The sequence below is a fragment of the Emydura macquarii genome, unplaced genomic scaffold (assembly GCF_026122565.2).
Source record: "Emydura macquarii macquarii isolate MOO-44397 ecotype Brisbane River unplaced genomic scaffold, CSIRO-AGI_Emac_v2 contig_719, whole genome shotgun sequence".
NCBI classification, from domain to species: domain Eukaryota; kingdom Metazoa; phylum Chordata; order Testudines; family Chelidae; genus Emydura; species Emydura macquarii.
The window spans coordinates 17,622,297-17,647,414 of record NW_027130856.1 but is presented as its reverse complement, the minus strand read 5'-3'; the positions used below and the strand labels follow the sequence as shown (position 1 = coordinate 17,647,414).

General features: G+C 42.0%; 1 protein-coding gene across 1 annotated transcript in view; it reads left to right on the top strand.

The window, feature by feature from the left end:
• Positions 1-25,118, top strand: part of LOC137149269 (sodium channel protein type 5 subunit alpha-like) — an 83,399-nt gene that overhangs the window by 10,997 nt on the left and 47,284 nt on the right. Inside the window, 11 exon segments of the mRNA XM_067542783.1 lie at positions 489-710; positions 8,026-8,089; positions 13,011-13,152; positions 14,061-14,258; positions 15,258-15,440; positions 16,013-16,112; positions 16,115-16,177; positions 16,180-16,261; positions 16,996-17,146; positions 17,996-18,122; positions 24,318-24,556. Coding sequence (XP_067398884.1) covers positions 489-710; positions 8,026-8,089; positions 13,011-13,152; positions 14,061-14,258; positions 15,258-15,440; positions 16,013-16,112; positions 16,115-16,177; positions 16,180-16,261; positions 16,996-17,146; positions 17,996-18,122; positions 24,318-24,556 — 1,571 coding nt within the window.

Below are 25,118 nucleotides of genomic sequence, written 5' to 3'. Positions count from 1 at the left end.
ATTCCTTAATCAGGTAAATCAATTAGGTGTTATCTGGTTAATGGCTGTATACAAATTGAATCAGTCTGATGGATTTGATCCATTGATCTCTTTCTAGTCCCTTTGTATTATTTTTCTGTATGTCTCTAGTGTTCACAGATCCTCCCAAGGTACCATCATTGCAAATTTCCTTAGGAGGATGTTTATTCCCCTTTCTAAATCATGAAAGTCAGATTAGCCCTGGTCCTTGCATGGATGAGGGTGCAATGTATGGAGGAAGGATAGAAGAAGCCTTCTCCACTCCAAACTCCCTTCAAAAGTGCTAGGGACAATTGCTTAGAGAAAAAGCTTCTTTTCTTTCTTTGATCATTTCTCTTTCATCTGTGCTATGTTTGTATTGAAAAGATGCATGCAACACTGATCCAATAACTATGACACTGTGACTACTGTACAATAATACCTGTGTTTCAGCTTTTTAGTCCTTATATTTCTAAATTTTATCTCCCTAGGACTGAAAGTCATTGTAGGTGCACTCATCCAGTCTATTAAGAAACTTGCTGATGTAATGATCCTGACTGTTTTCTGCTTGAGTGTGTTTGCCCTCATAGGCCTTCAGCTCTTTAAGGGCAATTTGAGACATAAGTGTGTCAGGAATTTTAACTCCACCAATGGAACTATTTATTTGGACAACAAGACATGGGGCTCCTTTGACAAGTTTATTAATGATTCAGGTAAGTTGTCCTCTTTTTTCCTTTTAAGATGATAGTTTTTATATATATTTTGAGTCCTGAACAGCAAATGATGTTGAAAATACAGATGAATATAGCACAATGTTAATCTTTAAACATTGCAAAGAATGGTTTGCAAACCTGCACAGTGGTTTGCAAAGGTCCAGGGATAATTTGTGCTATTGGTGCTACAATTCCTTTCTTTTTTTCCCCATCAACCATTAAACAGTGTTTCCAAAGTTTCCAATAATATTAATCTGTGTGAAATGCACATTAGCTCATTTGCTGATGCATTTTCCTTGCCTTGTACAATGTGCTAAACAGCTATGTACATACAGTTAAGAAGTTTGCAGATTTATATGTTTTGATGTGGGCTGTGATCAGTTTTAGCTGAAGTAAATATTCAGCTAAAATGCTCATGTTTTCCTTTTAAATAAGTTGTATATCTCTTTATTTTCTATCTGTGTCTTGACTATAATTAGTTCTTAAATATGGATGAGTAGAACAGATAACTCAAAACACACCAAAGCATTTTTAGAGGAAAGGCAAAATTTAGATGCAGTAAGGGAAGAAAGAGCTTTATGATGAAAAAAGATCTCAATATATACGAGAGAAACAACATGAGAAAAATCATTTGCATGAACTGAATGTGGGAAAAGTTTCATCACTGAGGGAAATCTCCGAATACAGCAGAAAATTCAGAAAGGAGGAACCATCATATCAATAAGCATTATACATGGAGAAAACTGTACTTGTAAAAGAGAGGTTAAAGTATATAAAAGAATCCACCCAGGAAGGATGCCTTTTGTATGTACTGAATGTGGAAAATTTACTGAGATGGGATCTCTCAAAACTCAGCAAAGAATCCAGTCAAGAGAGAAATTCTATATGAGCACCAGATGTAGGGAAAACTTTAGTGGTAAGGGAATTCTCAAAACCCACCAGAAAAATCCATACAAGCACTGAGTCCTTTACAAACACAGTGTAAGAAGAGCCTCATTCAGAAGGCAATCTCCAAAAATACTAGAGAATTCACACAGGAGAGAGACCTTTTCCATCCAATATATTTGGAAAAGCTTTTGCTACAAGGACGAATTTCAAAATACACCAGAGAAATAATATGAAAGAGAAACCACCTACCTAGCCCTCTTTTAAAAAAAAAATTGCAACACAAAACTAAGACTGAGGCAATATTAAGACTGAAAAATGAAGCGGGGGGCAGAGGTCATGAGATTCAAAAGTTAAAGTTCCTTTACAAAATTTAACTGCTGCATTGCACATCATTTATATTTTACTGTAGGATACACATTTGGGGTTCATAGTGTAGTTCCTCCCCTGAGGTAGGGCTCAAGCCTCCCCCTGGATGCTTGCTACTTGGAGAGGCTTCTCTCCTCTCCTCCTATGGTGCCTCCACCCAAGGTGACTCTTCACTCTGCTCAGATCACAAGAGGTGCTGTCTCTTGGGAAAATGACTAATGATACTAATGGTCAAGGAGTATAAAACCCACTACAAAGTGACACAATAAAGCACATCTACATAAACTACAGCAAAGAAATGACATTCCCAGAAATAACAATATAACAAGGGAGGACTTTATCTGGAGCAGGAAAATAGGATCTGGGAAAGGACAGCCTTAGGGTTAATTAATAAGTAGTAACACATCAACAAATTTCCCACCTCTCAGCACTCACTGCTCTTATCAACACCAGCTCTCTTCCTGCCATCTTCCCAGGCAGATGGCACGCTAAGGTTGAGTCTAGAGACGAGAGCTGCAGCACTGTGAACATTGACCAGTGTAAACAAAACAAATAAAAAGGTTCCTCTTAGTATCTTCACCCCTGGGTGGAGCAAGGTCATCTACTGGCTCTTTGGACCAGAGTCCTGTGGGGGTCTCAGCTGGCCCTTGGTAGCCAGTTCTGAGCTGGATCTCTGGCACTCCACACGCTTAGCTGGAACTGCCTGAAGCCATGCACTAGATTCCACAGCAGTTCAACTCCCTTTCTGGAGAGTGGGAGTTAATCAGAGACTGCCTGAGCTGTTGTACTTCTTTCTCAGCTCCCAAATGCAATGCTTGAAACTAAACATAGTCTCTTTCTCTCTGTGTCAGGCTGTTCCCTTCCACTGAGAGGCTGAGCCGCCCTGGGCCATCATTGACTGAGAAAACGGCCTGTCCAGATCATCCCATGCAGAACCCTCCCTATTGGCCTCAGCAGGAGTTTCTATTCCATTCCGTCCTCACCCCTGACTTCAAGCATGCAGGGAAATAGTGTCAGAGGGCTGTGAGAGCCATTATTCTTGTAATATATAGTGTAGGAGCCCCTAGAGGCTCAGTCCAGAGTTCCAGGAGTTGGCAAACTCCAAATGGGGGTTACAGGAGTTATAAGAAAAAAATACTAGTAAGTTCTAGATAGGCAGAACATGGCAAATTTAACATTATCACTGATTTTTGACAGTGCTGACTCTTGCCCTCTTAATGTTTTAATCTTGCATTGCATCAAGTGCCCATCGCAAGTCTATGAAACCAGATGTTCTTATTTCTGTTACCCATGTCCTCCCTTCTCTGCTTCCCTCCTACAGTATGTTACACTTCTTCATTATATGTTTTCTTTAAATAAATTGTAAATTTGGGGGGGCAGAGTAGAACAATTTTTGGAACTAGAGTAGTGCAAAGCAGCCAAAGTCTGCCCTAGGTCTAGTCAATATTTTCATTAATGACTTGGATGTTGGAGTGGGGAATATGTTTATAAAATTTGCAGATGACACCAACCTCAGAGGGGTTGCTAGCACATTAGAGGACAGAATTAGGAATTTGAAATTATCTTAATAAATTGGAGAATTGATTTGAAATCAGTAAGATGCAAGTCTATATATATATATATAAGAGAAAAGTATGAACTTAGGAAGAAGAAAATGCATAAATACAAAATGGGAATTAACTGGTTAAGCAGCAGTACTGCAAAAAAGCAGCAGTAGATTAAAATTGAACATAAGCCAACAGTGTGGTGCTGTTCCAAAAAAGTCAAATGTCATTCTGGGATGTATTAACAGGATATTGTTATGACACCCAGCATCTGAGAACACCACCCCAGAAACTCGATATTCACCAGTGTCATGTAGTTATATGTTCCGTCTTGTTTGGTATTGTTTTAGAAGTCTTGATCTGCTAAACATTAATATCTTGTTGGATTGTATGTGCTGCCATTGTATGTGAAGTTTTGAAATGTTGAACATGCTGCTAGAACACATTGCAAGGTGGGAAACTCCCACAAACAGTCTTTCAGGTACAACAATGGAGTAGCCAGACAGCATTGATAGCTATCTCTCACCCATTCAAAAATAGATTCCGCTAACAAGAATTGTTTACAATGAAGTCTTCATTGTAGGATGCATATTTGCAATGGGGTTGCTTAACCAGTGGGACACAGCCATCATGTCACATGCCTGGACTGTTCCAGCAAGTTGAAACAGACTATAAAAGGGGGAGAATGAGATCGTGATTTGGCTTCTCTCTCCCCAACTCAACACCTAAAGGATCATTTGGAAGACAAAAGGACTCGGTGGAGGGGAGTCCCAGACAGGGAAGGTTGCCCAGCCTGGGTTTAAGAAACTGCTTGTACCAGCTAACAAGTGTGAGACATTGCTAATTCAAATATTGGTAGTGTGTAGAACTTAGACTGCAATCTTATGTTTATTTCATTCAGTAACTTCTTTTAATTTCTTTATATTTTCCACTTATAATCACTGAAAATCTATTTTCATTTACTTAATAAACTTGTTTAATGTTTTATCTCAGCCAGTATGGTCTTGAATTGGAGTGTCTAGGAACCTTAGCTCAGTAACAAAAGTTGTTTCATGTCTTCCCCACAACAAGGGGGGAGCAGACTTATTCATATGATTTTGGAGATAGACTCCTTTTGGTGCAGTTCTTACAAACTGGGGGAGTGACTGGCTGGTGCCTCTCTACTGTTGGTTCCTGAGTGGCTCGGCAAGGCACTCACATAACTCAGTTGGGTGTGTCTCTGCCTGTAGATGGCTGTGTAAGTGTAGCTTGCTGACAGCATCACAGAGTGAAAAGCAACCCAGGTTAACATCCATGCGATCTAGCTGAGTGTGATGCTCTGCATGCCATGGGGGTAGGTGATAACACCGCCTGGAGGGACTTGCTGCTTGTCACTAGCAAGGCATTGTGAGGGACAGCCTAGTCTGGAAAGTGAAGAGAGCACAGCGTTCCCACAGTTTTCATGGTTGCATCCTGTGGGACCCCTCACAATTGTATATAAGGCATGGGAGGTAAATGTCACCCTCTTCTTGACACTGGTGTGGCATCAGTTGTAGTACTGTGTCCATCTTTGGACACCACACTTTAAGAAAGATGTGAACAAGTGTGAGAGGACTCAGAGAACAGCAACAAAAATGATGGGATTAAGAAAACATGATCTATAAGGAAAGATTGAAAGAACTGGGCATGATTGGTCTAGAGAAAAGAAGGCTAAGGAGAGGGACATAACAGTCTTCAAATATGTAAAGGATTTTACAGTGAGGATGGTGATCGTTTGTTCTCCATGTCCACTGAGCATAAGACAAGAATTAATTTGAATAGTTTTCAACAAGGGAGATTCAGGTTAGATATTACAGGTAAAACTAACTATAAGGGTAGTTAAGCAGTGGAATAGGTTTCTTTAGAAGGTTGTGGAATCCCCATCCTTGAAGATTTTTTAAGAACAGTTAGACACATGTCAGGAATGGTCTTGATATACTTTATCCTGTGTCAGCATGGAGAATTGGACTTCATGACCTCATGAGGTCCCTTCCAGCCCTACAGTTCCATGATTCTGTATTGGTGAATCTGTCCCTTAACTTGCAATTGAAAAGAGGGCTGTTAATAGTGAGATTGGTACTATATGAAGAGGGTCAGAGATAATCCAGTCTCTGAGTCCCAATGTCTCTGCACTTTAAGGCCTTCCCCTGTGTGCCTGCCTTAGTTCCTCTCCAGTGCTACCTCAGTGTAAAATAAAGCTGAACATCAATCAATGAAAACAGAGTTTCTTGTCTCCATCACCTCTGCTAGATGGGTGGGCAAAATCATGGCCCTCATGGCATATCCACCATACACACTATTTTATAAGGACAAAGTTACATCATGCCCACACCCAAGATTCTTATTTAAGGTCCCAACATATATTCATCTCAATCAACTGATACACATCCCTTGCTTCTTCCCAAAGCCTCACAGTAATTAACAAGAGGCAGTTCTACACATCCTAGACGTGAAGCCCGCATTAGCCTTTTATTTGGAAAGGATTAACCCTTTCAGAAATCACCAAGATTATTCCTCTCCACCATGAAAAGATCCAGAGGCATTGCTATATCAAAATAATGTCTCTCTAAGTGGATCTCAGTGTATAGATTTATCTTACAAACGCCACGATAGACAACCTCCTACCTCAATCAGAACACATTCCATACAATCATTATCTACCTCGATTGCCTTTCTTAATAATGTCCCCGTTGAGGACATTTGTAAAGTGCCCACATGGGCATCGACAGACACTTTTGCCCGGCACTACACTATTATGCACAATGCCGCAATGGACACTCTGCTAAGACATGCTGTCCTATCTTCAGCAGTACAGATCACTCTGAAGCCCCAGCCTTCCAGCTAGGGGGCATTGCTTTATAGTCACCTACAGCAGAGCACCTATAGGGACATCACACAAAGAAGAAAAGAAGGTTACTCACCTGTGAAGTGAATGAGGTTCTTCAAGTTATGTGTCACTATGGGTGCTCCACTTCTCGCCCTCTTCTCCTCTGCTTCGGAGCTGAAAACATAAGCTCTGCAGAGAAGGCACTGGGGGCAGTCATACAGCACAGCACTATGTATATATGTCTCATGCACAGCACAAGAGAGGGGAGATGCACATGTGCAGTCCCATGGGCACTGCTGATGAAGATCTCCGAACCCAGGTGCAGGGAGCACTGCCGCACCTACAGCGGAGCACTCATAGGAACACACAGCTCAAAGAACCTTAGTTACTGCACAGAATCAGTAACCTTCTTCTGTCTAAATTCCCTAAGGTTTTTCCACCACTAAAAAACCCTCCCCTCTCCCCCCAGGACCTTAAAGCGTTCCTTGCAAGTCTGATGGACCCTCCATTCAAACCTCAAGCAATTACATCAACTTGGAGAATTGGGGAGACACAGGGATTCATGGCAGGTTTTCCCTACTGATTAGGTGTCTCTTAGGCCACACCCCAAGTTCCTACCCCAGGTAATTTTCAGAATTGCATTTAAATCAAATGATTCATCTACCAGTATTCTTTCCCAAACTACATTCTAATCAGGGAGATTCCAGATTACATACCCTTGATAACAGGTCCCTAGCCTTTTATTTGCAAAGGACAAAGCCCTTCAGAGCTTCCCCAAGACAGTTTACATAATTTCCTTACACAATAAAGGCCAACCAATTTCTGGCCTGAGATTGTCTAAATGGGTTTTGGGGTGAATTAGACTTTGTTCTGAGTTAGATAGTTTAGAACCTGCAGCTAATGTACAGCCCATTCTGCTTGGGCACTGAGAGCCTATGCTGCATCCTTGCAAAGCATTCCCATTTTGGATCTGTCCAGCAGCTAGCTCGTGTTCAGTACATACTTTTACCAAGCATCATTTCGTAGTGGAAGACTCCACATTGGTCATGTCTTTTGAAAGAGTTATGCTACAGTCTCTGTTTAGGTAGACTCTGAGTACCCACCTCCTCATATCAGATCACTGATTGGGAATTTGCTCAAAGTGGAATACATTCCTAGGGAGAAACACTCAAAGAAGAAAGAAAAGTTTCTTATTTGTACTGTAACTGGAGTTCTTTGAAATGTGTTGTCCATATAGATATTCTATGACCTGCCCTCCTTCCCTGCTACTACAGAATCCTATTACATGTTGAGTCTGTGGTTGCAAAGGAACTGAGTGGTGATTGGGCATGCATTTCCTTTTGATGCCCTTGATATGGGATCACAAGGACATTCAGGGCATATGTGCAGACCTAATGCACACTACTGGCCAAAAGACGTCAATCTCCAGTGCATGGGATGCATGTGAACCAATAAGTGGAAAATATATATATATATATAGGCAACACTTCTCAAAGAACTCCAGTCACTGTACAAGTAAGTAAATTTTTGTATTCATCAAATGCCAGCTTTACCTTTTGTGTCTATGTGCCCCTGCCAATGTTTATTTCACTGGATATTTGTCAGGTCATATTAATCTAGAAGGTACATTTTAAAAGTATTTTGAAGTATTATGCTTTCATTTTTCTTGTAGAAATTTTTTTCAAGAAGAATGGCACCACAGATATCTTATTGTGTGGCAACAGTTCAGATGCTGGGTAAGTGCATTTAACAACCTTTCTTCTTTCTGAACTTTTTTCTTTGCTTTAGTATTTTTTGGCTTAGTCAGTCCACCAGTTACTAAAGTAAAGAGCAGATTTCAAGTTCCTAAAGACAATAATAATGGGAACAAGGATAATGAAAATATAACAAATAATAAGACAGTTTAATGAATGACAGGGGATATAGTTCGAAACCATGGTTTCCTTACTCAGATCTAAATTCTTCCCAGGCCTTTTGGCAGATGTTCCTACAGTTATTTTAACTTTTTTTAGAAATGTATTTAATACGCTTCCATTTAGTGAATTACATTGTAAAAGAATGAGCGGTGGAGAAGGAAGTAGGATTAACTTCAGTGTGTCTAATAAGGATGGGTGCATTGTTTCAGATAAAATCAAATCTAACTCAAATCTTTTCCCACCCCAATGGTGCAGAAGGAGAGGACTTGGAAATAGGTTGGGGAGACTCAGCTGCATTTCCTCTCCTCTACCCAGGACATCAGCCAGGATTTAAAGGGTCTGGAACAAGATATAGAGATTTTTGTCTCATGATAATGCAAGAATCTCCAGTCTTTTCACAAAATTCATACCCACAGGAAATAGGCAGAGTCTCTTCCCCTTCACTCATCATAGGAGAAGTAGAAATGAGGATTCCAGGGGGAGGGCAGAACTTGTGGGGAATGTGGGCAGATGTAGGGGCAGAATTGATGGGGTAGGCAGATGTGGTGCTGGGGAGACACACTGATTTAGAGCCTGAATGTGGTTTATGGTGCTGATCTGTTGTGGGCGCTGTGCGTCAAGCAGAATTGGTCAGACAGATGTGGGAATTCAGCTAAGGATTCATTTACTAGAGTCATAGAATGTAAGCGTGGAAGGGCTTCCATCCCCCTATGCTGAAGCAGTACCAAGTGAACCTCGATTATCCCTGACAGCTGTTTGTCCACCTATTCTTAAAAACCTCCCATGATGGGGATTGCACAACCTCCCTTGGAGAACAGGAGATTCTGGCCTCTTTATAACAGCCCTTAACATATTTGAAGATTCATCAGCTCCCCCATCAGTCTATTTTTTCTCAAGACTAAACATGCCCAGTGTTTTTAGCCTTTCTACATAGGTCAGTTTTTCTAAACCTTTTATCACTTCTGTAGCTCCTCTCCAATTTGTCCACATCTTTCTTAAAGCGTTCCTCTCAGAATTGGACACAATGCTCCATCTGATGCCTCATCAGTGCTAAGTAGAGAAAAACAATTACCTTCTGTGTCTTCATAACAGGCTTCCCCCTCCCCTCCAGTATTCCTCTTTGCATCTAGGTCTGGGAATGTAGCTCTCGGTGCACCAGGTACCTCCTGGCTGCTCATTGCTCACACTGCAATAGTCTTTCTTCTGGTAACTTGGTTCTTGCTCCAGGTCACCATTTAGTTCACAGCTCCTGGGGTTACAAAGGCAAAGAGGACATCCATTCAAATACCATCTCTGGAGGGTGTTGAACTCCATCTCAGCACTCTATGCCACTATATCAGTGGCTGGCAGGGGAACCCAGGACCTCCCAGTATACCGGGTTCCAGCCCAGGAGCCTACAACCAGCAATCCAGGTCCTTGATTCCAGTCCCTGTTGCTATTTCCCTGGGCTCCTTCCTACACAGCCTCTCTGTCTTTTGCCTGCTTCTGGGTTTACCTACTCTACTCCCGATGGCTACTTCACCCTCTCCTAGTCTTTTACTAGACTTCTTACTCCAGGACAGGATCCAAGGGTTTACTCCGCCCCTAGACTTACTCCTTGTTTTTGACAGCCTCCCAGGGAACAATAGCAGACTGCTTCCCCTGCAGCCACTTTTGCTTTCACCTTCCTGGCTTTATAATGCTCTCCCAAGCCATTCCCAGATGGACTTCACTCTCAACTAAACCTGACCCTCCCTCTCACAGGTGAAGTCAGGTAAGCTAGTTGGCCCCTCAAGCCTTTGTTAACCTATTAGGGCTGGTGTGGGGTGCACGTTCCACCACATTCTTACATACAATTCTATTGTTAATACATCCCAGAATGGCGTTGCCTTTTTTTGCAATTGCATCACGTTGTTGGCTCATATTCAGTTTGTGATCCACTATAACCCCTAGATCCTTTTTGGCAGTACTATCACCTAACCAGTCATTCCCCATTTTGTATTGGTGCATTTTATTTTATTTTTGCTTCCGAAGTGTAGTACTTTCCACTTACTTTTATTGAACTTTAGCTTAATCCTGTCCTCCAAAGTGCTTGCAGCAACTCCTCACTCGGTTTCATCCACAAATTGCATAAGCATATTCTCCACTCTGTTATCGAAGTCATTAATGAGAATATTGAATAGTACCTGACCCAGGACTTAACCCTGCTGGACTCCACTATATAGATTTCCACAATGCATGGTTGGCAGCAAACCATTGATAGTTGATAATTACTGTTTGAGTTTGGTTTTTCAGTAAGTTGTGTACCTGCCTTATAGTAATTTCACGTAGACCAAATTTCCTTGATTTGCTTATGAAAATGTAATGTATTAATACCCTGTTAGTAAATATTAACCCTTTTAGTCCTTTTCTTCTGGTGTATTTTATATATTAGCTATTCTTTAGGATCTTTATGATATTAACAAAGAGTATGTTGAATTCTAAGGCCCAGAATATTGGTCCTTAACCTGTAAGTAACCCTAACAATCATTCTGTGTGTGTGTGTGTGTGTGTGTGTGTGTGTAATTACATAAGCATATATAAACCTGGGAGAGTGATGAGGGATGGCTGTACTAATCTCTGATAATCTTTGATTAAATAATTCCAATTGAGCCTGTTACTCAACAATCTCAAATTGTCATTAACTCAGACATGCAACATGTGTGATTGTGTCAAAAGTCTTTCTAAAATCAAGATATATCACATCTACTGATTTCCTCCATCCATTACGCCAGTAGCCCTGCCAAAGAAGGATTAGATTAGATTAGATTGGTCTGGAGGCGGCTAAGGGTAGCATTAATTGCTGAGCAGGGAGAGGAGAAACTCTGGGGTGAGAGCTTCTGCAGTAGGGTCCAAAATTATTGTATTCAGTAAAGTTGAGGTAATAGTCAAACACACAAACACTGGTGATGGATAGGGTGTTGCTGGAACTTTTGACTGTGTATTAACTATATTGATCATTTCAGAATCCCCAGTGGACAAATTAAGACTTTAAGGTTTAGTAGGTTCTAGTCCCAAGGTCAGGTCCAGTGTTAGAATTACTGTTAAATTGGGAGCCCCGATGTTCACAGTTGCAACACTCACACTTAGAAAAACCTTTTGAATTTGCAGTAGTTTCATTAACCCAGTTAGCAACATCACAAATGCTCCACTGAGCAAAGTAGATAGAGATAATACAGAATGAGTATCTGAGCATCCATAAATTCACACTATTTCTTGCAAAAGAACCTGAAGTGTTAGTCATCCTCATCATGATTGTCATATTGTCATATCCCAAGGCATCCAGGCCAGTATATGGCTTTTATAATGTGTTATGCTGATGCCTCTATGCCTAATGCATATTCAATAGGGGGTTCAGCCCTTTTTCCTTAAATGTATTTCTTCGCCCTCCTAATGTTGGGGTTTCCTTCTCCCATAGGTTATTTGTCCTTTTACCTTAAGTTTATTAGCATATATATCCATTAGTTACCATGGTATTTTTGTGATTGGATATCTGCCATGTTTCTATCTTAAAATATCTCAAGCTAGTATAAACTAGCATATTGTGGTTACCTGCCAGCACTTTAGTCATTACAGTATTCTGTCTTGTGATATCTTATGATTTAGGATTACTCCTGGTTAGCTGCTTGTGCTAAGGCTTTTTGGGCCTTATGCTGTGTTTAACTAAGCTATTGTCTCACAGGCCTGAGGCCTGTTGCTCATTGCATTACTACTTTAATGTGTACCTATGCCTTATCTAGCAAATACCTAGGTTTAGAGGCTACAAGGGGGAGTTAAAAAATCAAAAGGCAGAAAACACAAAACACAATATAGTCTTTCTTTTTAAAAAAATCTAATGATTTTGTGGTCAAATCCCTTTTTATTTTGCGGAGTCTTATTCATGATTTTTTATTTCTTGAAGGATATGACTCACAATCTTTCATCTATTGTACTTGGCAATACTGGGGACTCTCATCAGTTTCAGATTCAGGTGGAGTTGTGGAGCCAAGGCTTCTCTTACTCTCTGCTTGATTACATGGCAGGGGGAGTATCACGCATGTACCCCTGCTTCCTTCTCCACCCAATAAGCTGTGCCTGCAACTGAAAATGGGGAGGCTACACATGGGAGTGTGGGGAATGAGGGTCTAAATTCCCCTTATGTTCTTGTGTGGCTGAATAAGGCTGGACCACAGCCTGACAAGTGTACAGCTGTGTACAAGACAGCTCTGCTCTGCGGGCCTTGTAGTTCAGAGTATAAAGATAACTTTAACTCACTGTATAAAAGGCAGATGGTAGAGATGGGCCCTCTAAACAGTTACTCCTGTACCAATTCTCCCAATTATTTCAGTCAAACTATGCACAGAAGTAATTCTGCGGAACTGGACCTGTGTTTAAGACAAGGTGCACTGAAAGAAGCAGAGGAAGTGTTAACTTAGAATGGAAAATAATATTATATATATATATACAAAATAATATGTAACATATATTGGTGTGCATGTGTTTTTGTATTACTCTCTCTACCCTTCCGCTTTATGTCCCTCTTTCCCACCAAAATATTGTAGGAGCGTGGACGACATTTACTTAGCATGAGTTAGTGTTTGCAGATCTCATGGAAGAAGTGGGTCCCTATATTTGAGTTGTAGTATAACTGAGTGTATAATCTGAGTTTTCATAGGAACTGAAGCTGTTTGCCTTTAAATCTGAACATTTAAAGCTTTCATTACTTTTTTATTATCATCTGTAGTTCCTGTCCAGATAAATATGTATGTCTCAAAGTTGGGGAAAATCCTGATTATGGCTACACAAGTTTTGATACATTTGGCTGGGCCTTTCTTTCCTTGTTCCGCCTGATGACACAAGATTACTGGGAACGTCTCTATCAACAGGTATCAGATTTACTTAATACAAATATTAAAGCAGTAATGTAGTTGGATAAATGTATAAAGTATTTAAAGTAAAAAGAGAGGAAAAGAAGTCTGAAATGAAATGATGGGTGCAAGTCACCGTGAATGTATTGTGCATATCCATATGATGGGAACACTACAGATAACTCGCTATATTGAACGTCTGCTTCTTTCAATTAAGAATTTTGACAGGGAAATTAAGCAGATCATGAAAAATACTTAATAGTTTGTATGATGGATCAATAAGTACGAAGCAGAAGATTTTACTAGCCTGGAGGAAAGATTCAAAACATGTCACATATATATCCTCAAAAACAGAGACCACAAGGGACTGGGATTGGTAACATACTAAAGAGCCTTCCACCTCTCAGTCTGACTAAAACTTCTTCCTATTTGATGGCTGTTTGGCGAGGGCATAGCTTCCTTGTACTGTGGTGTTGCCTGACTTCCTTCAAGAGGGCAACAAAATGCTTCCACAGCACTTTAAACTAACTTAATGCACTGCAGTCCCAGGAACTGGCAGTGAAGCAGAAGAGGACTGAAATGCCACCAGGTGCTGCCCCAATAGCACAATAGATTCTTCCCCTCAGATGTGCAGCTCCCTTTCTGTTCACCCAAACTGACTCTACTGGCCACCATCAGGAAAGTCATTAGGGCTCTTTGTATAGGAAATGGGAAAGGAAGCCCAAGTAGGCTGGGGCGTTTAAAGGTTTTTATAAAGCATTTTATTCAGGAATATGGAAATGTAACCAAGGTTTTTTAAAAACACTTCAGAATAATATCTACTAGTTTCACATAATTCTTTACATCTTCAATAGGCTTTACAAGCATTAACTAATCTAATTAGACATTTCAGACTCCTTACTTTAGTTTGTACTTTGTGCTTACAGACTCTTAGAGCTTCTGGGAAGATCTACATGCTCTTTTTTATGCTGGTCATCTTTGTGGGCTCATTTTATCTGGTCAACTTGATCCTGGCTGTAGTGACTATGGCATATGAGGAGCAGAACAAAGCTACTATTGCTGAAACTGAAGCAAAAGAAAGGAAGTTTCGGGAAGCCATGGAACTGTTGAAAAAAGAGCAAGAGGTCCATAAACTATTCCCTTGTTAATGTTCAGCACTCTCCACTTAAATTCCACTACAAATGTTATATATTGCATCAGCCCCTCCTTATCTTTGAGTGTGTATAAACAATGACACTCTGATCACTGATGAGAACAGGTGTCAGCTACTGTCTTATTCAGAGTTATCACAGTGCTTTCTAAGGCAAATAGAAATGATTCTTCATTTGTTGATAAATAGTAATTATGAGTAGTGAACAAAAAAACTTAAGATTAGTTTGTGGTACTGTAACCAAAATGGTATTGTAAGGGCTGGCAAGTCTAAAATTGCAACCATCTATAGGTTTCCATAAGGACATATGAACATTTTTTTTTTTGTTCCTCTGCTCTGCTGGTCCATGCTTGTGGATAGGCTGGGTATTGAAATATACAATCATTCTATTCTTTGACTGCTTTAGAGTTTGATCCAAAGCCCATTGGAATCAATGAAAAGACTCCAATTGACTTCAATGGATTAAGCTCCTGGAGAGCAGGATTCTTGTACATTGAAATATTGCTGACAATACAGATTGGAGCAATGACAGCAGACCACTGTGTGACTGCAGTTCTGAAGATACTCAACAGAGAGGTTGTGATTTTCATTGTTTAAGTCCTCATTTTGGGAAGTGGATAGATTTTTAAACTGATTCTGCACAATCTGTAATATGAACATTAAAAAAAGAGGAGTTGAGTGGTATGAATGGTCCAAAGTTTTATATTTCGCCTCTGACAGGGCAAGTACCTATTTCTTCACAAACACTGCATGTAACCAATTGTTCAATGCCCTATATGGAGAGGAAAATCCTTCTTAATACCTTCACTGATCAGCTTACACAAGAAGCGTGAAGTGCTAGTATTTTAACTATCTCTTTGAAATGATATTTGTTAACAAGAAAGAATTATAGAGCACATCAGTCCTTTTCCCTTAGTGCTATCCCAACTGTGTATCTAGAGTGTCAGCTATGTTTTTGTTTGTTTACCTCTAGGCATTGGCTGCTAAAGGAAATGATACAATGTCACTTTCCTCCTTTGAAATGTCACCTTTATCCTCCAAAGAAGTCAAAGACAGAAGCAAGAGGAGGAATAAAAATAAGTCCTTAGGGATAGAAGTTTATGGGGAAGATCAAGAAGTTCCCAAATCACAATCCAGTAGCAGTCAACAAACCTTGGTAATGCATTATCTGAATCTGAAATCCTTATATCTTTGACAGTTTTAGAACAGAAATTGCTCAAAAGCACAAATAAAATCCCTTTAAGAACTAGAATGCTGAATTTCTAGATATAAGCTAGCATCTGCTTCTTTGGTCTTTAAAACAAAATTTCAACTGAGAAAGAAGCATATAACATTTCAATGAAAAAGAAAAGCTTCTGAGACATTTATATGTGGATGAAAGCAGAGAAGATATAATAAAAGGGTGCTATCAACATTCACTGCAGTATTTTGCTATAACAGAAATATATTCATGAACATGTAGATTTTTAAAATATATTAACATTCCATGAAAAATTAGGAAATTAAGCAAAACTGCATTGGAACTGAAATTTAATTAACGTTCCGTAACATAGATTACCATTTCCATAATTGTCATTTGAAATCTAAATTAAATAATTTAATGAGTGATTTTATTTAAAGTTGGATTTATGGACCTTCCATTGTTGATTGAGATAATCAAAATCTTTATCATTCCCAAGAAATGTATTGCATGATGGTATGCCATTTTCCCCTTTTTCGTTTTTTGAGACTTTTAGGTTTTCCTTGGTCTTTACTTGTCGTCCCATTGCAAACCAAATGAAATGCAGGCTCAACCATAGAAGCATATTCAATTTCCAGATACCTGCTGAGCTGTTGGCTCTAAAACCGATTTTGGTGTCGATGAGATCTGCAGTGCTTTGGACAGTGAAATCCAATGCTGTTGATTACATGTAGGGGGAAACAACCGAGTGTGCAAAGTGAAATGAGACATAATTCTGACTCTGCTGCTCCAAACTAGAATTGGCCAAATTTCTAGTTGGTGGGAAATTTGATATTTCAAAATTTGCTTTCAATTTGATTTGGACCAAACCCATTTTTTTGACATTTCCCATGAAGTGGAAAGTCCATAAAATTTTTTTTGTTTTGGAAATACTGACAGTTGGTGTTTCCAAAATGAGATATGCGCCCTGGGACTCTGGCTGCTGCTGACTGAAAATAACATGATTCATGTAAATTTCAGTCAGCAGCTGCCAGGGATTCCACCATCCATGGTTTCTGGGAAGCCCCACCATGCGAACTGCCATGGGGCCAGGGATCCCAGGGCTTCTAAACTCCCAGGCCAGCTGCTTCTCCAGACTATCTGACTCAGGGAAGCTGGCACATCAGGCTGTGGGATTTATGCAGCCTGGAGAACTAGTTGGCATGGAAGTCTAGAAGCCTTGGGGTCTTTGCACCCGGGGCAGTCCACATGGTGGGGTTTCCCAGGAGCCACAGAACATTGAAGCACAACATCTCTGTCCCTGGGGAAGTCCACATAATGGGATACCCCAGAATTATGAACAGAAGAAGCCTGGGGTCCCCAACAATTCATCGGGTAAGCTGGCAGAAACCAGTCAGAATTCCATTGAAAGCCTACCTGTGGTTCATCAAACCTGACATGTTTCAACAAAACGTTTCAGATTTGATGAATTGGTGTTTTCTGACATAACCCTATTTTGTCAGAAAATTCCCAGCCAGCTCTGCTGCAACTTCAAGCAGAATGGCAAGTGGAACTGCACAGATGGTTACAATGGCGTGGTTTCATTGGTGGGAAGAGAAAACACCAGGGTATACCGTCCAGAACCAACTTCTCAAAGATTATTGTGTCCACCAGTTATGACAAACCTTAGAATAGGTGATTTGGTTTAAAAAAAAAATAAAAAATTTAATTTAAAAAAAATATACTTCATATTTATGTTTTCCTCCAGAAGCATAAAGTTTTCCATGGTTTCTTTAGATACCTTAACACTATCAAACATCCACTAAAACACAATAAATAGGAACTATTGAGCAAAATCTGTTCTCTGCTCCACCATTTGAAATCTAGTTATTCCAGTGAAGCTGAAAATAGAATCTGGACCAATGTGAGTACCATGGGCCAAATTCATCACTTGAATAAAAAGATACAACTTCATGATGTCAGTGAAATTGCACTTGCTTACATCAGTAGTGAAATTGGTCCCATGACTTCAGTATAGGTGACATGCTTCTGACAACTGTAGTTACACTTGCCTAACTGTTTCCATTACAAACTCCCTTTTTCAATTGCTAATAACTTTTTCAAACATTTATCTTGGGAATGGAAACTTTCTAGGTCTGGTCTTTGCCCAGAGGTGTTTGTTTTTGTTTTTTTTAAATAAGAAAAATTTGAGCAAAAACAGGGCATCCATTTTTGAGTCTGAAAAAGAAACACTATAAATTAGTTCAAGATAGTGAAAGCAGAATACTGTGATCAACGAGGCGTTTTAGATAGGCACTGTCTCATTAACCAAACTGAAATTTGTTCAGAACGCTGGAATGCAAATACCATCGGAATCATCATGGCCACAAGCCATTCGGGCCTTCATTTTGTATCTCATTCTAAATGGCTGTTAATTTTCTCTCAAAAAAGCCATGTCCTCATTCATATTAATTTCCACAGCTATCTCTGTCTGATTCTTACTTCACTTTGTATTGTGCTATGTTACTAACCATGTTTACTTCTTCAAGCAGACCCCTTTATGTGACGAAGTGAGCAAAAAGCATTTGCCCCATTATCTGTCAATGGACTATTTTAAGGAGCCACTTCAAAGACAAAGGGCAGCTGGGGCAGTCAGTACTATTACCAGCGTCCTGGATGGTAAGTCATTTCTCATAATTTTTTAATTCAAACCTAATCATATATTGATATGAAACATCAAAATCTTAAACCACAAAAAATAAATAGAGTCTTTGTAAATGCTTCAGTAAGGACATGCCAGAATTAATGTTGCCTGTGCATCCTACAATTTGTAAGCACCTAGACGATAACAAGGTTATAAGGAATAGCCAGCATGGATTTGTTAAGAACACTGCCATGCAGTGACAGGGTTACTGGCTTGGTGGATAGTGGAGAAGCAGAAGACGTGATATATCTTGATTTTAGAAAGGCTTTTGCCACAGTTCCACATGACATTCTCATAAGCAAACTTGGGAAATGTGGGCCAGATGAAATTACTATAAGGTGAGTGCACAACTGGTTGAAAGATCATAATCAAAGGCTATGACGACACTGCACACCACTGGTGGCGGTATGGAGGGTATGTATATCTACACTTCACAGTGAAAAGCAGGCTGCGTCCACACTGCGATGTGCAACTACCCCTGTCAGTGAACGGCTCTGGCAGGGAAGGCAGTGGGGAAAGGCTCTGGTAGTGGGGAGCTAACAAAGCCTTTCCCCACTGTCTCCTCCCACCAGAGCTTTTCCCTGCTGCTGAAGCCTTTCCCTGCAATGGGGAAAGACTCTGGCTGTGGGTTGGCAGCAGGACACTACGCTGCCAAAACCAGCCATGGAGATGGAGGAGGCACTGCTTGGTCATGCAGAGAGCCATATTGGGTACACACCCAAAGGGTTCAGGCCGCACCATCTACACTACTGACTCCAAACCCCAGAACCGGGCCCCCTGGTGCACTTGCCAAATCTAGAAAATTGGCCTGGGCGTTCAGAGCTTGGGCCCTGTTTCTCCTGCGGCTCTTTTGGACATCTGCGGTGGGAGTGGCCCCTAATGGATTGCAGCATTGGACAAGTCTGCAGAGGGGAGTCCTATGCCCACAAGCAGACCGCCACGAAAGTCACAGTGCCCGTGAGCATAGGTGGGCTACAGGTCATCGCCCTTGTCAACTCTGGTTGTGGGCAGATCCTCATACGTCAAGGACTCACCCCCACGTCTGACCCCACATTCGGGGTAATCCAGTGCATTCATGGTGACATGAAGCCCTACTCCAGTGACCACATCCTGCTGATGCTGACTGGGGTAACCAGTTTATGACAGTAGGATTCGCACCAAGACTCGCCTATCGCCTTATCCTGGGGTGGGACTGGCAGGGGTTCACAGAGGGACCTTTGATGGAAACCTCCTCAGTGCTGAAGATGAGCCTGACGAAGGCTATTACTTGGATGACCTGCTGACTCTGATGTTAGACCAGGACTGTCCAGATGGAGAGGCTGAATCTCTGTTGCTGACTGATGAGGGGGCATTCAGCATAAGAGCAGACTTCTGTCGAGACCAAAGGGAAGGCAGCACACTCAGTCAGGTGTATGAGTAGTTGGCCTATGTCAACAGGGTGATAACAGAGCCCCAGTGAATGAATCAGTAGCCTCATTTCGAACTGATGGATGACTGCCTCTGTGATGTCAACCGGGAATCCAGATTCAAGAGCTTTGAACCCAGCTAGTTGTGCCCTGATGTCACCGGCATGCTCTCCTGAAGCTTTCCCCTGATGTCCCTGCAGCAGGCCATCTAGGGCATGAAAAAACCCTGGCCTGAGTCTTGGCCCGTTTCAGGTTTTTTTGACCGGGGTGCATCAGGAGATAAATGGCTATTGCAACTTGTGCCCCAAATGCCAACTTCCGGCCCCACAGGAGGTGCTGAAAGCCCCCTTGATCTCTTTACTGGTGACCTCTTCAAGAGGGTTGTGATGGACCTGGTGGGACCCCTCACAAAGAGCATGGCCAGATTCTGATACATCCTGGTCATCTTGGATTATGCCACCTGGTTCTTGGAAGCCATCCAGCTGTAAAGCATCACTGCTCGGACCATCACAGGGGAACTCCTGAAGGTTTTCACCTGAGTAGGCCTACACCAGGAAGTACTCAGAGATCAGGGCACGAACTTCCCCTCTCAGCTACACCGCTAGGTCTATGAGCTACTGGGGATTAAGAAGTTACAGACATCCATCTACCACCCCCCGACTGATGGGCTGGTAGAATGATTTAATGGGATATTAAAGGACATGCTCCACAAGTTCCCACCAAAAGAATTTTGCCAGTGGGACCAGCTGATCCCCACCCCCATTGTTGGCTATCCAAGAGGTGCTGGAGTCCTCCACTAATTTTTCCCCCTTCGAGTGGTGTACAGTCACCAACCCCAGGGACTGCTAGACCTGATATGAGAGATCTGGGAACATGCGCCATTATTGGCTCAGGGTTTCTTTCAGTATGTACTCTAAATGCAGACGTGCCTGGCGCATGCCAGGGACCCGGCAAAGGAAAACCTTCGGGTTGCCCAAGGAGTTTGAGTGGATTTATAATAAGGGAGCTGAAGCTCGAACCTTTGAATCCAGTGACAGGGTCCTCCTCCTGCTCCCCTCCAATGAGTCCAAGCTCCTGGCTCACTGGCAAAGGCCATACAAGGTGATCCTCCGGGTGGGCCCTGTTACTTATGAATTCTGCAGCTAGATCAATGAAATAAATGCCAGTTCTACCATGTCAACCTCTTGAAGCCATGTAGAGAGTGCAAAGGGCTGCTGATTGCCCCATACTGCCCCAAGCCAGACCTGGATCCCCAGGTCCCCATACTGGCAGATTCAGAAGAGCCGCAACTAGGAGACACCCTCACAGGGGGCAGCAAAAACAGGCCTGCAGCCTACTGAAGGCCTTCTCTGGACCTTTGCTGCTCTCCTGGACCATGCCACTTTTGTCCATCACACCATCCTGATGAGTCTGGGGAACATTGTTTGTGAGACTAGATGACCCCTCCCATGATGAATGCAGGAGGTCACGGAGAAGGAGGTCCAGGTGATGATGGAGCTGGGAGTTATCAAAACGTCCCAGAATGAGTGGTGCAGTCCCATTATGCTGGTAACGAAGCCTAATGGGACCCTTTGATTCTGTATTGATTTTCGGAGTGTAAACGCCATCTTGAAATTCAGTGCTTACTAATACCATGGATCGATGAGCTACTTGATTGGCTGGATGAAGTTCAGTTTATCACAACCCTTGACCTCATGAAGGACTACTCGCAGATCCCACTGAACCCAAACTCCAGAGAAAAGACAGATTTTGCTACTCTGACCAGGCACTATCAGTTCACCCGGATGTCCTTTGATCTCCATGGGGCCCCAGCTACCTTCCAGAGCTTGATGGACCGACTGCTGCTGCCCCATGGCGCCTATACTGCAACATATCTGAATGACATGGTGGTGTACAGCAGTCATTGGGAGGATCACCTCAGTCAGGTGGTGGCAGTTCTGAGGGCCTTTTGTACAGATGGACTGATAGCCAACCCAAAAAAGTGTCAGATCAGGTGGCAAGAGAACTTCTATCTTGGGTACACCCTGGGCGAGGCCAGATGAGAAAACCCCCTCATGGGCAACGTCCAGGCATTGCAGAAGTAGGGGTCACCAAATTAAATTAATAGACAGCAGATTTAAAACAAACAAAAAGAAGTATTTCTTCACACAATGCACAGTCAACCTGTGGAATTCTTTGCCAGAGGATGTTGTGAAACCGATACTATAACAGAGTTAAAAAAAGAACTAGATAAATTTATGGAGGATAGGTCCATCAATAGCTATTAGCCAGGAAGGGCAGGGATACAAAACCATGTTCTGAATTGTCCTTAGCCTTTGTTTGCCAGAAGCTGGGAATGGGCAACAAAGGGTGAATCACTTGATGGTTACCTGTTCTGTTTGTTCCTTCTGAAGCAACTGGCATTGGCAACTGTCGGAAGACAGGATACTGGGCTAGATGGACTATTGGTCTAATCCAGTAAGGCCGTTCTTATGTTCTTATGATAATACCTGGGATTAGCTGGCTATCGCCTGTTTTTTTTTTCCCAATTTGCTTTGATTGTGGCCCCCCTGACTGAGCTCCTGACGAAGGACAGTTTGTGATAGGTACTCTGGACAGCCAAATGCAAGGGAGCCTGTCAGGCTCTCTAAGACTAGCTGCTCTGGGAGCTGGTGCTGTATAGCCCCGACTTCACCCAAGAATTTGTTATACAGATTGATGCCTCAGAAATGGGACTTGGGGCTGTCCTCTCCCAGAGATTAATGGGGAAGAACACCCCATTGTGTACATCAGCTGAAAACTGCTCTGCCAAGAGTGAAGCTATTCAGTCATTGAAAAGGAGGCCCTGGTGGTGACATGGGCAGTGAATGCCCTCTGCCACCATCTCCTCAGAGCCCTCTTTAGGCTCATGATAGACCACATACCCCTGAAATGGCTGAACACTATGAACGAAATCAATGCTCGGCTGATGAGATGGTCTTTCATCCTCCAGCCCTATGTGTTCATGGTATAACACCGAGCCGGTAACAACAACATGAATGAGGACTTTTTTCTTGCTGTTAGGAGAAAGGGACTGGACTATCCTCACAGATGGTGAGACAGAGTGGCCTCCCGCTGAACTTGATACCGGATGGACCACTGCACCCTCCCTGGTGTGTGGAGCCAAGGCAGTCCCACACCCTGTGCCAGAAGCAGAGAGGAGTGACAAAGTATAAGAGGCAGGCCCTGCAGCTCAGTTGAGCCACAGTCAGTGAAAGAGGCAGACATCTCTAACCCTCTACAGGACTCAGGGCAAGATCCTAAGCTGTGTGATGCCCTGCCCCCAGAAGAGACTGAGAGTGGGGAAGAGTTGCTGAGACTGCCATCCATCACTTGCCCCGAGGAGTCTGAGGACCCGCAGACTACAGGAGCCACACCAATGGACTGTAGTAGGAAGTAGCCCAGAGGAACCAGACATTATTAGTCAGGTTGTGCTGTCACAATATGAGACAGCAAGTTTTGGCAGGATCCCTGCTGACCCAGTGGCGGGATCACCCTGCCACTGTTAGGGCCCTGGTCTGAGACCTGGTGGAGTAGGGTGGGCCTGGATCCCCCTGCCCCTGCCTTGCTGCCGATCCCACCCCTTGGATAGCAACCCACTCATTCTAGGCTGGAAGGCCTGTGCCTTGCGTATGTCTTGCCCCAGCAGAAGGCTGTGGAACTATAGACCAGATTTTCTGTCTGTCTTAGCCAAGAGACTAGGCCACAGACTGCTTAGTTGCTTATTGCTCTGTCCTGCCCAGAGGATTGGAGCCCTGCCTGTGGTTACTGTCTGCCCTAGCCAGCAAACCAGTCTGGGCTAAGACTGCTAATTAAGTTTGATGTGTCGTCTGACTCAGCAAGTCAGAGTGGCCTCCCTCTAAGCCTGACACAAAGGAACCACTGTAGCCGTCTATAAAACAATGTTATTACATCTGCTTACAATGGAAAAATAGCCCAGCAGCTGTTTGTTGTAATTTAATATACAGCCTTTTCAGAAAGAGTGCAGCTTACATCCTTTCACTCAAATGCATTGGATATGCCAGATGGAAAAATCACACCCCTTTTTTTCCATCACTCAGTGAGATCCTCCAAGATAGCTGTTAATCTTACTTCCAGTTTCAACAACACTGTCCAAATCCTCTGGCAATTTGGAGCTTAATAAACATTACTTATGGGTTGAGTTTTGCCACTGGTGTTTAGGCTGTAAGTGAACCTAAAACTTTTGCAAATACAGGAGCGATTACATGTGAATTAGACCTAACCAAATTGTAATACTGTTTCACTTTGGCACTAATCTGTCATTGAGCTATTTATTGCATTCAGCATGGTTATTAGTGATATTACACACAAAAATATACAAATGGGGGAGAAAGCACAAAAGTAGTTTTAATTTTTATATTTCTTGGTGAATCGGGAAACAAGGTGTTATCCCAGTCATGTTTTTTCAATGGTGTTGACAATATGAATGTATGTCTAAGATGAATAAGGTCCTGATACAAAGCCTGTTGAAGTTCTTCGAATCAGGCCTTATCAGAAGAGAATGAGTTTAAATACTAATTCACTGATCTGTGGTTTGTCTTTAAAATGAGTGGAAGACGGAGAGAGGGCCTAACATAGAAAATAAGTGATATGATTGAAAGGGTGTGAAAAAGGTCTGATGGGGCTTGGGGCTTTTTTCTGTGCTTTCATTAGTTGCAGTTCTTCTCTAGCCACATGGCTCAGCATTAATTACCTGGTTATTGCTTTGTTTTCTTTGTCATTTGTAACTTGAAGAATCGCAACAGAAATGCCCTCCCTGCTTGAAAGACTTTGCCCTAAAGTATCTTATTTGGGACTGTTGTCCACTGTGGTTGAGAATCAAGAAAAAAGTGACAATTTTTGTAATGGATCCATTTACTGACCTCGCTATTACTCTTTGCATCGTGATGAATACTATCTTCATGGCACTAGAGCACCATAAAATGACAAGAAATTTAAAATCCATGATTCACGTAGGCAACATGGTAAGTGAATTCTGACATTTGATATCTTCATGCATCTGATGAAGCAGATTTCTGCCCACGAAAGCTTATGCCCAAATAAATTTGTTAGTCTTTAAGGTGTCACAGGACTCTCGCTGTTTTGCTAAAAACAGACTAACACGGTTACCCCTCTGGACATCAGGAATGAATTTATGGATATTTCTACCCAGGATACAAAGAATGGTTGTAAGAAAGAAAGATTAATTAATTCATTCTTTGTCTCTGTTAATTTCCGGGATATAGAATTCCCAAATAGAACAGTTCCAGAGAGGTAGCAGTGTTAGTCTGTATACAGCAAAAACAACTAGAGTTCTGTGGCACTTTAAAGACTAACAAATTTAATTTTTGTAGGCATAAGCTTTCGTGAGACTTAGCTCACTTCGTCAGATGCAGAGGTAGAATGATACAGTAAATAGGAAACATAGATATACAAGTGCATAGAGAACAATGGGGGAGGTGGATGAAAGCCGGATACTTGAGGGCTAATGACAGTCATTGAGTAGGAGGTGAGAATGGGTGAGCAAAGCAATTTACCTCTTGTAAT